Raw genomic sequence first — 12,943 nt, 5'->3', positions numbered from 1 at the left:
GCCATTTCGTAATCGTTTGAAAAGGCATTCTTCTGCTGGTGTGGTCTCATTTTCGGGGCTCATCCTGCGTAAACAGCTGCATCAACAACACGTTCGGGGTCGGTTAAGAGACTCTGTCCGATTACGCGCTTACGTACGCTGAGTACGCATCTGTATTTTGTAGCATCCATCCTTTATATCGCCTATCAACACCGACAAAATATGAGACAAATGTGTATTTGCTAGCACAGCATGTACGTGTGAAAATGGAAGATAGGACAACATTGGACCTACATACATAAACCGTTCATCGGTACACTATACAGGGTAATTAATTTTTGATAATTGTTTGCCAAATCAATTGAGGAAATGGTCCTGCGCTAATGACGGGCCCAACAAACGCTCCCTAGCAATAGCCCTAGATTGTGAATTGTGCGACGCTCTGGGAGATAAGCGGGCGCGGCTGCCTCGTTAACGGTAACCCGCGCGATAAGACATCTCTCCTCCGGCAGCTGGGAGAAGATGATTTTGGGGTGGGTGTAAAATAAACGAAGCATAGCGGTATCTATCTTCATATTTACAGCCAAAAAGCGGGAATGGCAGCGCGATTAAAATGTTTTAAATTTATAGACTGTTTATACATACTGCCATTCTTTACCTACTGGTACAATGTTGTAATTGCTCTAAAAAGTGCTCTTTTATATGACAATGTAAAGAAAATTGTAATTACTACTGTTGTGTTTGGCGCTACACAATCCTTACTCAAGCTTCATGTGTGTTGTACCCATTCCGCGCTAGCAATAGTTGCTGATTGCTGACTAAAACGAAGCACTTTAAATACGACAGGAACAAAAAAATAATCCAGTATCATTCGTGCTTGAATAGCCGGATCGAGCCACGGCTTATCATCGGGTGGTGGATTTGTACTCCCTTTTTGCGTTGCACGTGGTAATCACGTCGCGTGAAGAAGGGGTGTGTTTGTCAAGTGCAACCTATTGGCACATGCCTGGCGGCGGAATTATAATTGGTCTGTTTTTTTAAACCCCAGTGCTATGATTAATCGGATGAATGATTAAGGATCGGGAGCAAAGCGCATTTAGAGCCGTTTCCACCAGCACCGACCGGATTGTAGACATCTCCGATTCCGAAGCATATATGTTTATTTTACATTTACATTAATATATCGTGAAAAATGGTTTATATCTTTGTGTTTTGGTTGCTAGAGCGCTGATCGGCGACCAGTGCTGAGTATCATACGAGTGCATCGTAATAGTAGGAGGTTATTGTTTAGAGTTGTATGATTTCCACCTTGCGCTACCGTTGCCAGGGGCAGGAACACTACCGGCAGACTTGAACGAACTTCGACTTCAGCCCGAGCAGCAGCCCATACCCGGGCAGCGATGCCCATTTGATGCAGTTAATCTCCAGATACTTATCTGGATCGCGCGGTAGACACAGCTTTATTCCTACCCGCTCTGCAAAGAGGCACAGTGGCGATAGATTGCGAATAACGATTACATGCGCACATGTACAGCGTGTTCCACTTTTGGCACACCGTGAGCTAACTTACCATTCTGTGACACTGTGCCCGCCTCGGAGCTGGAGCTCGAATCGTCCGGAAGGCCCAAGTTGACGCCTATCCTCCAGCGTTTGTCTTTGTCGAGAATGTAGGCGTACTTGAGATTTCGGCGGCACCGCAACCCAACGGCGACGTACCGGCCGGAAGGTGAGAACGACAGCGATACAAAATTGGCGGTGAACTTGAACACAAAGATCGATTCGCCAAAGTTATCGCGCCGAAGGCTTCTTATTTCTGTTTAAAGCATTTTGCACAACCAAATAGAAAGGAAAATGAAAAAAGGATATAAAAGATAATTCATTGTAAATCTAGTTTGTGATAAGGAAGAAACGATTATGTGATTGCGCGCAACGACAACATACCCATCTCTTTGACGGATCGAAACCGGACGGAAGCGACATACTGTTCGCACTGTGAGATAGCAACGTTCGAATCGTTGTTGATCAGACAGATAGTTATCACATTTTTCCAGTCTAAAAACAAAAGGCAAAAAAGAAGATTGTAGCGGTTTGGTAATCAAAACAAGGGTTGGCTACACACCTTCCTTGAAGTCGGGCAGATCGTCCACATCGCCGTGGAACGAATCCAAATCCCAAGCCTGCAGCACGCAATGCTTCTCCGGCGATCGGGGCATTCCGCACATCTGAGAAATGTGATCCCACGTATCGGGCAGTTCGGAGGGAGCAAGCGTATACAGCATGCGGCACACTTTGCGCAGCAGTTCGCCTAACAGGCTGAGATCAAACACATACCTGAAAATAAAAAACAAAAAAAAACAAAAACGAAAGGCAGTGTGATGTGGTGAGCTAATCGTTGCCTGTGTTTTCCGACCGATTCGCGGCAAAGCAGCCAAACCTACTTGATATAGCTCCTATGGCCTTGGCATATGTAGTTTTGGCATATCTTTCTGAAGTAGCTTAGCGGTTGCGTGAACAGTACCGTGCCCGGCGACCACAATCTTTGGCTGATCTCGGTCGAAATACACATCGTGTTGCTGTACCGATTTCGCGTTAGCAGTCCTTCCTCCAGTGCGTCGATCTTGCGAATCAATGACATGAGCGTCAGATTTAGATTCGATTTCTGTGAAACAAAGCAAAAGATTAACCGATGCACGTCCTGGAAGTGCCCGTTGCGCGCTTCGCACATTCCCCTTACCGTGCATTTGTCCGCCGGACCGACGGTCGGACTGCAGCGCACCTGCTCCCGCTTCTGGTTGATGGTTTGCAGCAGATGTATCCAGATAAGGCACTGCTTGCTCATTTCCAGCTGCAGCAGATGGTCGACCTGCGTCGACAGCGTCAGCTCGAGCTTGTCCAACATCAAGCTAAGGCTGCGCAGGAACGACACCATCAGATACTCCGGCTCAACCTCCTCCACGTTCTTGCCGATGCCCGCCATCACGTGCGTTTGCGTTTGCGAAATGCCAGTAATCAGCCGCAGATCCTGCGTCACGTGCAGGAAGCGACACTTGCAATCGCTGTACATTCCCGTCGTGTACGTTTTGTCGTTCTTCCAGTCCCAAAAGATCACCTCGTTCATGCTGGTGAGCAGCAGATAGTTTTCCGTCGGATGAAAGCAAAGCGATCCGATCGGTTCCGGCTCGTTCAGCGTGCCAACGAGATGGTTGTCCACGTACACCAGGACCGTACCGCCAAGCGTACCGAACGCGATGATTTGGTCGTTCGTTGGATGAAAAGCCAACGTCCACACGGACCGGTCGCCTGTGGGATATTTGACTGAAAGTGAAGCGCCAGAATTAGCTCTCCGGGGAATTTGTGTAGGGAAACGCGTAATGAAATTATGCTCTTACCAACTTTCTGCAACGATGCCGTTTGAAACACATTGACGCTTCGATTGGTCTGTACGGTGGCAGTGAGCAGTCTGGAAAGGACAAAATATGTTAAGCATTTGGAGCCAACACGCCCAATTTCCTCACTCCTCGGAAGCCACAAACACACTCTTACCCGTTATGGCTTTGTTCGATGTTGAAAACGGATTCCGTTTCACTGGCCAAATCGTTGATGGGCTAAAAAAACCACGGCAGACAAAAAATGAACCGCATCAGTACCGCATAACAATAAAAAACACATAAGCAACGCATCCAAGGAACTACTCCCGCACCTTACAAAGATCTTCCGTGCGCAGCCTGTTAAGCACCACCTGCTCGGCCACTTCAATCGCAAGCTGGTGAAACGTCTGCTCGCCGCATCCGGCGCTGATGATGGCCGGGGTGGCCGACATTGCCGTCGCATTCCGTCGAATCTTGCGCGTTCGATAGCCCCGCTCACGGTTGTCTAGCTGGTACACGATATTACGATCGATTTTTTGCATCCTTTCGTTCGGCAGGTTTGCTGGAGCGGGCGGCAAAGATGGCTTGTACGGTGTTGGCAGCACCATTATTGGTTCTTACTCCGTGCCGGGTACCTTACTGCGTGCACACAAAGGAACGGGAAAGCGGAATTACTGTCCATTCCTTCTGCGGAGGGGCAGCGAGGGGAGCCGTTTTCGCGGACCAAGCAGATTTTGTGTGTCGCAAAGCCTCGCGGTACCCGTGGGGGGAAAAAAGGTAAACAAAGCTGCGTCCGACCCGCGACACCAATTTTTCAACTGTCAACTTGTCAAAATGTCGTATTTTGCGCAACCTTTCGGAAGGTTGATTTGGCGCGCGTTGAAGAAGTGTCATTTAATTTTCGCGGTCTTTCACGAGTCGTTTTTGAAATTTTTATTTTTACAAAAAGAAAAAACCGGTAAAAAATTTGTTACGTATTTTACATTGATTCAATAATATTTCCAAAATCATTCACATCGCGAGCATAGTTTTGCTGAATTTCGTACTACAAAATCCCAACCATCACCAATCATGCGAGAGACGATAGGGACGTCGAGTTGGATGAAGAGTTATCGTCGAAAAGCAAATCTTCCGAATGCTGCGAAACTACGCTATTGCATTGTTCTTCGTATTCGCGCGCCATCTTCGGTATACGAACAATCGGACAGTACCAATTGGTACGCCGCTCTAAACCCCATCCAACGTAGAAGCAGCGGAACTGTTCCCCATCGTTGAAGGTGCACAGTCCGGGCCACGTTTCCGATAGCCAGTACTGTAGCGCCTGTTCCTTCCGGTCCCACCAGCGTTCGGCCCTTTCCTGCAGCAACTCCTGATTGTAACCGACCACCGAGCTGTACATTCCGGACAGGCAACGCACGAGCGACAGGTTTGTCTCTGACCCATTGATGTGACAATCGCGATGGGACGAAATTTTGCAAACTAGCGCACGCAACAAATTCTTCTCCACGCCATCAAATGGCTTCACGATCTGGGGCACCGGTGCGTCCAGATTTCCCTGTAGAAAGATGCGCAAACCCTCGGTGGCTTCGAGCTGCTCCAGAGTAATATCCGGTAGCACATGCCACGGTTGGGTGCGCGGATTTTGCGACACCAAAAACATTCGTTTGTTAAGCCGAGACTCTAGCTGGAGTCGTTCCAGCCGAATTCGCAGCATCGAGGCCGTCGAGTGTACGGAAAGGCGGGAAGCGGCGCACGGATCGGTTAGCATCGTGGAGCTTTCATCCGAGGAAGGTTCCCCAGAGATGCAAGACAACCGATCGATCAATTCTGTGAACATTGTTTCCATGTCCAGGCGACAGTACTGCTCTTCAATTTCCCTATCCACCAGCTGAAGCTTGTCTACTATGTGCTTCATCGCCGACTGAGCTAGATCTTCTAAAGACTCAGCAGTCAGGTGCTGCAAAATATCTTCACTGCTTTGCTGGAGCGTCTTGTCGAGAACAATCTCGATTATGTCGGTTACAATTTCCGGCCGTTCTCCAATCACGCCCCGGTAGGCACAGTACTCGACACTTTTCTCTCGCAGCTCCACCTCCAGGACATAGTAATCGCAATGCAGTGACCTCAGGATGCCCCAGAATTCGCACGACACCGCCCGCGGATGGTCGCGAAGCGTACGATCTATTTGTGCGCTGATAAAGTAATCGTACCCTCGGGGAAGATCCCACCCTATCGTGTTCAGTCCGCGATGAATTAACACAGCAAGTTTTGAGTGATTGGAAACGGATTCATCCTCAATCTGGGTCAAGGCTTGCAACGTCTGCTTAGCCAGCTGTGCTTGCTTCAGCAACGCGCTATCATCCCGGCGACCAGGTAGCGGGAACAGATCCGGGTTTAAAAAATCAATTTTGGCTAGCCGACAATATTCCTCAAAATGATCAACTGCATCGGCCGGTGCATTTTCGAGTAAGTTTGTAACTAACCGTACCAGTAAATCGTACCTGCGTGCAGAACAAAGCAAGACGCAGAACGAAATGCGGGCCAGACCTTTCGGCAACTTTTTACGTGGGTAGAATACTTACAAATTATCTCCATTTTTACCGACCTGGCGACGCAGCAGCGCCTTGGAGCTGGAGAGATTACTTTCAAGCGAATATTTTTCCTTCTTTTTCAAACACTCAAGCAGTTCCTTCTCGGTATGGTACACTTCGTTTGGGGCAAAATCTTTGTACTCCATATTTTATCCGAGCCGAATTTTTAAACCTCTGTATAGTCCGATTTGCTCACCGCGTTTCACTGTGCCAATGCAAAAGCCAATGCGTACTTGATCCTGACGAAAAATTGAGCCAGGCTCATTGAACTTAAAACTCCATTTCGTTTCGGTTTCGCGTTGCCACTGTTGTGTTGTGAGATTGATATTTTTGTTTGCTTAAAATAATTGATAATTTTAATTTTTTCCCCTTTTTCTGTTGCCATAATTGCCATAATTGGAAGCGAAATACATTGACAGCGCGCTGTCACTGCAATGTCAAACCCGACTTCGCTCGGACACGAGCGAAAATGGCCACCTGTATTTCGCCGAGCACCGCCCTCCCGGTTCACCGCCCCGCGGGCCTAAAAGCTGCACGCCGACAGCTTCTTGCTGCAAATCTGACAATATGGCGACCTTTCGCTTGGTTTATAAAAATCCAATTCAGCACGTGTATCAAAGTGCCAAACTTCAATCGTGAAAACGTACGTGAAAAACGGGTGAAATTGGGCTGAAAAGTGTGTCTACAGTGAGCGGAAACCAGCGTCAACCGGCAGCGATACGAATACGAACGGGATTTGGTGTATTTAGCGTGAAAATCGCGTTTGTAAAGTTTTGGCCCCTGCACGACGTGAAGTGATGGACGGCAGACCACAAGGCTGATGCAAACGCGGCGCTGTCACTGCCCGCACTCTTTCGCAGATTCTCGATCCAAAGTTCGACTATCCCTGGAAATGGAGGGCAAGAGAGAAACACTGAAACTGGTGCAATAATGAAAGTGCAGAAAAAGGCCAATTGCTGGGAGCAAAGAAAACGCAGGAGTTGCGTTAAAATTAATGTGAAACTTAAAATCTGGTTTCCAGCGCACTTACAACACACCACCCTCCGTTCTTAGGGCGCAGTTGCAGTGCGCATTAGGAGGGTCCCCCCGATTCCGTCATCCGAGGCTACGCGAAGAGTTGTCCGTGTGGAAAAGGCACATTTTTTAACCTTTTCTTGGAACAATCTTCCTTTTCTGTGGGCGGGATGTGGATTCGATGGGCTGTTATCCAAGCCGTTCGCATGTTGGATGGAATATTACACGTTCAAATGGGACGTACGGCTCGATCACACCGTGTGCGTGTGTTTCCTTTGTTACATCGCTCCATTGTCCTGTGGCGCCCGAGATGAAGCGCAGGGCGATGATACAGCAGCAGCAAGACGAGCGCGATGATACGGTGAAACGCTAATTTTAGCGCTTTTCACGATCGCCGAGAGCGGTGTTTAGCTTGATAATGACATAGAAATTGCTCGACGGTCACCGAGTGTGGGACGATGGTTGATAAAGAGCGGTACGGGAAAGGCGACGAGGGGCGCGTATCCTAGGCGACAAATTTTCGAACAATTTTCACTGCAATGCGTGTTGTGCTGCAGAAGTAGAAGTATTGTGAGCGGACATAGAAACACACACATTCATTTTACAGCTTCGTGGGCCCGCTAGACGATCCAGAAAGCAACGGCGAGGAACGGACCCGACAGCTTCAACGGGACCAGTTTGTGAGGTTAGGTTTTTGCTGGACTGGCGATGGCACAGAAAGTGTAACCATTTTGCCTACGGTGGTGCAAAAGGGATAGAACAATAGAGCGTAGTACGTAGCGAAACAGAGTGCGAGGGATGGAAAGATACGATTCATTGGGTGGAGAGAGGGAGGGAGGGGGGGGGGCGTTCACGGAGAAGTTGGGCTGGCACTCTGTACCAAGTTGTGCGGGGAAAAGCGCGCTTCATCCATGCTGCAGTCAACGCCGCACTGTGCGTGTTTTGTACCGTTATCGGGAAATTATGGATGTCCAGTGAAACGGCACGCTCCAAAGAGGGAAACTGGAAGGAGGGGGGGGGGGGGGGAGTGAAAGAAGCGATTTGCGCTCCCCCAAAAAGTGACAGAGTGCACTTTTGGGGTCACTGTCGCTAAGGCGGTCGATCGATAGCGCAAAACAGCTTGTGCCTGGCTGGTAGAGTAAATGTAATCACGACGGCGCCTACGTGCTTGAAACCAGTTACGACAGCTCGCGCTGCATTTGTTCGAACGGGTGAAGACGACGAGTTGCGTGCTAGTCACGTTGCTTAGATTTTGATAAATTTGTTCCAGAGCGCCCGGTTAGTCATCGATCGGACGGTTCGGGAAAGTGCAGTGACAGCAGAAATGAACCAACTTTATCGCTGCTTGTTCTTGTCTGCTTCTTAGAGTTTTACTGTTCGAGTAATTTCAGCAGACATTTACGATGCGGGGAAAGAGTGGTTGGGTGCTGTATTACTTGTGCAGCGCGCTGGAAAAATATTCAGCAACAAATTCATGCCCATTGTTCATTTCTTTACCATTATCCACAGTACCGCGCGGGGCCAGTAATCTTGGGCTAGGGAAGAAACCCGCGGCTATGAAGAAACGACAGAGCGAAAGAGACAGTGAGAACAGGAGCGCAATGCCGCGCGAAGCGGCGTAGAAAGAGCGAGACAGAGGATGCGTCACAAAAGTGACAGCTAGAAAGCGACGAAGGATGTCGGTTCCGGCCGGTATTTAGCCCCGTCGGAAGAGCGGTAGGCGCGAAAGAGAGCACACGAACGTCCGATTGGGGCAATGGAGCGCTTTTTGCGTGTTCTGCTGCTGATGATGCTGGGCCATTCGCTCGTCCCGCTCCCTCGCTCGCTCGCTTTCTCGCTCTCTCAGGCGTTGAGTCATGGATGGTCGAAGCGCTCTGCTGGCTACGTTCGTGGCTACGCCATGCTTAGACAGTTTTGACAGAACGAAGCTAACGAGGGTAATACACACGCAAGAAAGGGTTTGTAAAATTACTACGTTTTAGGTTGTAAAAATTGTAACTGAACATTAGCCAGCAAACGGGAGCTCACTTAGGCGGTTGTGGAAGTTATTTTAGTGCAAAATATGGTATTGATAACTTCAGCGAGAAATAGCAGCAGGTTTTGTGTGGATGTATTGCGTTTCCATGTGCAATCTGATAACACCATGATGGTGGTGCCCGTTCGGAATTCGATTGCTTCGATTGATTCGAACAAATCAGTGAAATCTTACAAGAGAAGAAATCAGACTCGCCGAAAGTTTCTTCACAACCGCATGGGTTACTCATCTTACCGGGGTGCAATTATACGTCATCACACAGACGCCGCCATGGACGGTCAACGCTCTTGCGTGACGATTCCACTGGGTAGGGAAGGGATAGGGCGACTCTGGCAGCGCGTTTGTCCTACGTATATTGTGTGGTGCTTCATTTTATCTGCGTACATCCTTTAAGAACACGAGCAAAAAAGGACACCCACCATCGTCACCAAGGTCGTTTCGTGTTCGTATTTGCGCTGTCGGTCCTGGTATTCACGTTCGTGTGTCCTAAGCAGTAGAAAGAAAATAGTGAAATATTTTAAATAGCGTCACGCGAGTACTACTCCACACAAACACATACACACATACGTCGCTCTTGTATAGATTGCGTACGTTGACGAGGATAAATGTTTCGTTACTTTCTCTCTTTCGCGCACAATTCGGTCTAATGATGTTCGATTCAATGATGATGATTGTGTGGATACGCACAAAAATCCTTACAATCTGCTTTTCAAGACGGCAGAATGTGTATCAAACTTAGTAGACACTGAGTTGCTCGTCTCATTTCAACTTTCGGACAAATCGAACTATTCAAGTAAAAATTAATTATCCGCTACGTTCGAGCTACGAAGTTGTAAGCACGTAAAATGTAAGAAATGACAAGAGATGTCCTAGCTGGAGGACGAGTAAGAAAAGACGTAGAAGCGCGTGATATGTGTGTGTGTAAACAACTGTAGAGGGAGTGTGGTGGTGGTGTACTGCGCGAACGCTTGTTCTGCTTGCTTGGGAACGGAAAGGATCCTCAACACAGGGACACAGTCAATAGGACAGTGGGAGCATGGTCAATAGGAATTTGTTCAATCTAATAACTAATAACTTCTTGTCTTTCTCATTACCGATTATAACAACGTCATCGCCGCAGATGGATGACAACCGCCAGGAGCAGACGTACGATGGACCCGCCGGCATGAACCCAGACGGCATCATCGAGTCGAACTATAGCGAGTCTTATGACAACTTCGACCAGATGGGTCTGCGTGAGGAGCTCCTCCGCGGTATTTACGCATACGGTTTCGAGAAACCGTCTGCCATCCAGCAGCGCGCCATTGTGCCGTGCGTGAAAGGAAGCGATGTAATCGCACAAGCTCAGTCCGGTAAGTGTTGTTGGTTGCCGCGTTTTGGGGAATCTCTGCCAGAGAGGAGAGCGTGTATGTTGTATTGGTCTGTAGTCACGCAACAGCAACAAAACTCGGTGTGTGTTAGGTCGAGAAAGAAGAGGGTGAGCTGGGGGTCATCGTTGACGACACAGGTCAAACGGAGTAGCAGTGCGCCACCGAAAGGAAAGCCGGAATATGTGTGTTTTCCGAAGGAGCATGCGTTCTTCAAGAAACAAGCGTGCACGGCCGGTATGGTCAGAGACCTCAAACACAAAATATCGATTTTTACAAATAATGTACATTGTAAGCAGCGGGATGTGGTATGTGGTAGTATTCAGCTGTTCGGTAATAGTGTTTGAGATTAGGAAACTTTTCAAAAAGAAGTTAAAATTAAGAAAAGGGCAATTGAATTTAAAATAGAAGGTCCAATTATTTAAATTTAGCAAAATTAGGGTCCGTTTTGTTTGTGCTGTTGCTACCAAACCAATATATGCTCGTATTTTGTAAGCATCACTTTTTGAACACATAGGTAAAATCGTAACCTAATCCATTCTTACCTCAAAAAGTGGTGCAAGATCAACCAGAAAAAGTACGCAATTTTGGAAATGTATGATCGAAAGTTCTAAATGGTCATATGTTTGTAAATGTGTTCTACAGCTACAGCTACACACAGTCAAATTCAAATGTGTGCTGTGAATTAAATTCGTTTTTTTAATTAACTCTTTTCCCGTTCCTTTCACTTACGTTTTACCCTTTCTCTCCTCCCGCACCGCAGGTACCGGAAAGACTGCTACATTTTCCATTGCGATCTTGCAGCAGATCAAGACCGAGATTCCGGACTGCCAGGCGCTGATTCTGGCCCCGACGCGCGAGTTGGCCTCGCAGATCCAGAAGGTCGTCATCTCGCTGGGTGACTTCCTGAAGGCGCAGTGCCACGCCTGCATCGGCGGCACCAACGTGCGCGACGATATGCGCCGCCTGGAGCAGGGCTGCCATATCGTGGTCGGTACGCCCGGTCGTGTCCACGACATGATCTCGCGCAACGTGCTGCAGCCGAAGAACATCAAGATGTTCGTGCTTGACGAAGCCGACGAGATGTTGTCGCGCGGTTTCAAGGACCAGATTCAGGACGTGTTCCAGAAGCTGCCGGCGGACGTGCAGGTCATCCTGCTGTCCGCTACGATGCCGGCGGATGTGCTCGAGGTGTCCCAGCACTTCATGCGCAACCCGGTCAAGATTCTGGTGAAGAAGGAGGAGCTGACCCTGGAAGGTATCCGGCAGTTCTACGTCGACGTGAAGTACGAGGACTGGAAGATCGGCACGCTGTGCGATCTGTACGACACGCTGTCGATCACGCAGGCGGTCATATTCTGCAACACCCGCCGCAAGGTCGACCAGCTGACCGAGCAGATGACGGAGAAGACGTTCACCGTGTCCGCCATGCACGGCGACATGGAGCAGCGCGATCGCGATCTGATCATGAAGCAGTTCCGTACCGGCTCGTCGCGTGTCCTGATCACCACGGATCTGCTCGCCCGTGGTATCGATGTGCAGCAGGTATCACTAGTTATTAATTATGACCTTCCAACGCTGCGGGAGAATTACATTCATAGGTAGGTGTGCTGCGGGGATAACCGCCCCGTGCTGGCCTTTGTTAACCATCTCTGTTCGTTGCCTCTAACATGTTCGCGATTTTTTTTCCGATCCATTTTAGAATTGGACGTGGTGGACGTTTCGGTCGTAAGGGAGTTGCTATCAACTTCGTCACCGAACAGGACAAGCGGGTTCTCGCCGATATCGAGAAGCATTACAACACTACCATCGAGGAAATGCCAGCCAATCTGGCCGATATGATTTAAATTGCGGAAGTGCGAAATATTTTTGTTGTCTTTCCCCTCAAAAACGAAGAAACGAGCAAAGATAAATAACAACAGCAGCAGCAGCAGCAGGCCAGCGCCGCGCACCCGCATATAATAACCAAGAGTGTGTTGTGTCTCTCTCTCTTTCTCTCTTCGTTCTTCCGGGTGTACTGTTGTGGTTTGTTGTGTGGCCGGGGGTGGTGGGTGGTGGTGTGTTAGTAACTAAATATTGTAAGAAAGATTCCAGAGACATTTACGGAAAAGAAACAAGACGCGCGAGTGGCGGAAGCGCAGTGTAGCGTCCGAGAGGGGAGGAATACAGGGAAGGAGTGTGAGGGAAGGGGAGAGTGTATTCGAGTCGCGTGCGTGAATCCAGCACCTCCACATTGCCGCCGGTCTGCGGGGAGAAAACTACACCAGTAGCGCGCCGGAAGATTGCGATCGATCGAGCGACGAGCGAGAGCAGCAAGAGAAGTAACAAATTCCGCAAATGGTAGCAGATCCAGTAATAACAACAACGCAGGAGAGAAGAATTGACACAAGGATACAGCAGATTTAGCAACCCAGCAGTCCGCAGTAGCAGCAGCAGGGGCACCCCATTTAGCGCCGCGGCTGTCTACGGAGAAAGAACATCCAGAAGATCAACAGCCACGTCCTTTCTATATAAACAAAAATAAAAAAAAAATCACGGTGTAAAAGGAATTAATAACAGAAGAAAGCCCTAAATCTACTACTTTTATTG

General features: G+C 48.7%; 3 protein-coding genes across 5 annotated transcripts; 1 reads left to right on the top strand and 2 right to left on the bottom strand.

Annotated features, from left to right (window-relative positions):
- Positions 1 to 1,074: 1,074 nt before the first annotated feature.
- On the bottom strand, positions 1,075 to 4,165 carry LOC1279281 (uncharacterized). The gene is made up of 9 exons (XM_318979.5): positions 3,680 to 4,165; positions 3,523 to 3,584; positions 3,369 to 3,439; positions 2,714 to 3,294; positions 2,418 to 2,638; positions 2,099 to 2,310; positions 1,921 to 2,031; positions 1,550 to 1,792; positions 1,075 to 1,454 (listed from the first exon to the last, which is right to left on the bottom strand). Exons 1-9 carry the CDS (start codon positions 3,953 to 3,955, stop codon positions 1,318 to 1,320), a joined length of 1,914 nt encoding a protein of 637 aa, XP_318979.5. The 5' UTR covers positions 3,956 to 4,165; the 3' UTR covers positions 1,075 to 1,317.
- Positions 4,166 to 4,307: 142 nt separating this feature from the next.
- Positions 4,308 to 6,984, bottom strand: LOC133393779 (uncharacterized). Its single transcript, XM_061660224.1, has 2 exons — positions 5,930 to 6,984; positions 4,308 to 5,848 (listed from the first exon to the last, which is right to left on the bottom strand). Exons 1-2 carry the CDS (start codon positions 6,082 to 6,084, stop codon positions 4,417 to 4,419), a joined length of 1,587 nt encoding a protein of 528 aa, XP_061516208.1. The 5' UTR covers positions 6,085 to 6,984; the 3' UTR covers positions 4,308 to 4,416.
- Positions 6,419 to 12,919, top strand: LOC1279280 (eukaryotic initiation factor 4A). Of its 3 annotated transcripts, none has more exons than XM_318978.5 (4): positions 6,419 to 6,581; positions 10,108 to 10,339; positions 11,118 to 11,955; positions 12,057 to 12,919. In XM_318978.5, exons 2-4 carry the CDS (start codon positions 10,108 to 10,110, stop codon positions 12,199 to 12,201), a joined length of 1,215 nt encoding a protein of 404 aa, XP_318978.3. In that variant the 5' UTR covers positions 6,419 to 6,581; the 3' UTR covers positions 12,202 to 12,919. The 3 variants fall into 3 exon arrangements, with proteins under 3 accessions (XP_318978.3, XP_061516210.1, XP_061516209.1); XM_061660226.1 differs by lacking the exon at positions 6,419 to 6,581 and adding an exon at positions 7,381 to 7,637; XM_061660225.1 differs by lacking the exon at positions 6,419 to 6,581 and adding an exon at positions 8,806 to 8,910.
- The last annotated feature ends 24 nt before the right edge of the window (positions 12,920 to 12,943 follow it).

The sequence above is a fragment of the Anopheles gambiae genome, chromosome 3 (assembly GCF_943734735.2).
Source record: "Anopheles gambiae chromosome 3, idAnoGambNW_F1_1, whole genome shotgun sequence".
Lineage (NCBI taxonomy): Eukaryota > Metazoa > Arthropoda > Insecta > Diptera > Culicidae > Anopheles > Anopheles gambiae.
Note: the sequence above shows the minus strand (reverse complement) of the source record. Positions and strands in the feature narration are given on the sequence as shown.

What these genes read in the sequence shown, in the direction of transcription:
- LOC133393779 (XM_061660224.1), bottom strand. Translation starts at nt 6,084, where the DNA reads ATGGAGTACAAAGATTTTGCCCCAAACGAAGTGTACCATACCGAGAAG. An exon ending in GGTAAAAATGGAGATAATTT is followed by an intron (nt 5,849 to 5,929) that starts GTAAGTATTCTA and finishes TTCTGCACGCAG; the next exon opens with GTACGATTTACTGGTACGGT.
- LOC1279281 (XM_318979.5), bottom strand. Translation starts at nt 3,955, where the DNA reads ATGGTGCTGCCAACACCGTACAAGCCATCTTTGCCGCCCGCTCCAGCA. An exon ending in GGCATCGTTGCAGAAAGTTG is followed by an intron (nt 3,295 to 3,368) that starts GTAAGAGCATAA and finishes CTTCACTTTCAG; the next exon opens with TCAAATATCCCACAGGCGAC. An exon ending in TCGATCCGTCAAAGAGATGG is followed by an intron (nt 1,793 to 1,920) that starts GTATGTTGTCGT and finishes TGCTTTAAACAG; the next exon opens with AAATAAGAAGCCTTCGGCGC.
- LOC1279280 (XM_061660225.1), top strand. Translation starts at nt 8,809, where the DNA reads ATGGATGGTCGAAGCGCTCTGCTGGCTACGTTCGTGGCTACGCCATGC. An exon ending in TAATACACACGCAAGAAAGG is followed by an intron (nt 8,911 to 10,107) that starts GTTTGTAAAATT and finishes TCATCGCCGCAG; the next exon opens with ATGGATGACAACCGCCAGGA. An exon ending in AATCGCACAAGCTCAGTCCG is followed by an intron (nt 10,340 to 11,117) that starts GTAAGTGTTGTT and finishes CCCGCACCGCAG; the next exon opens with GTACCGGAAAGACTGCTACA.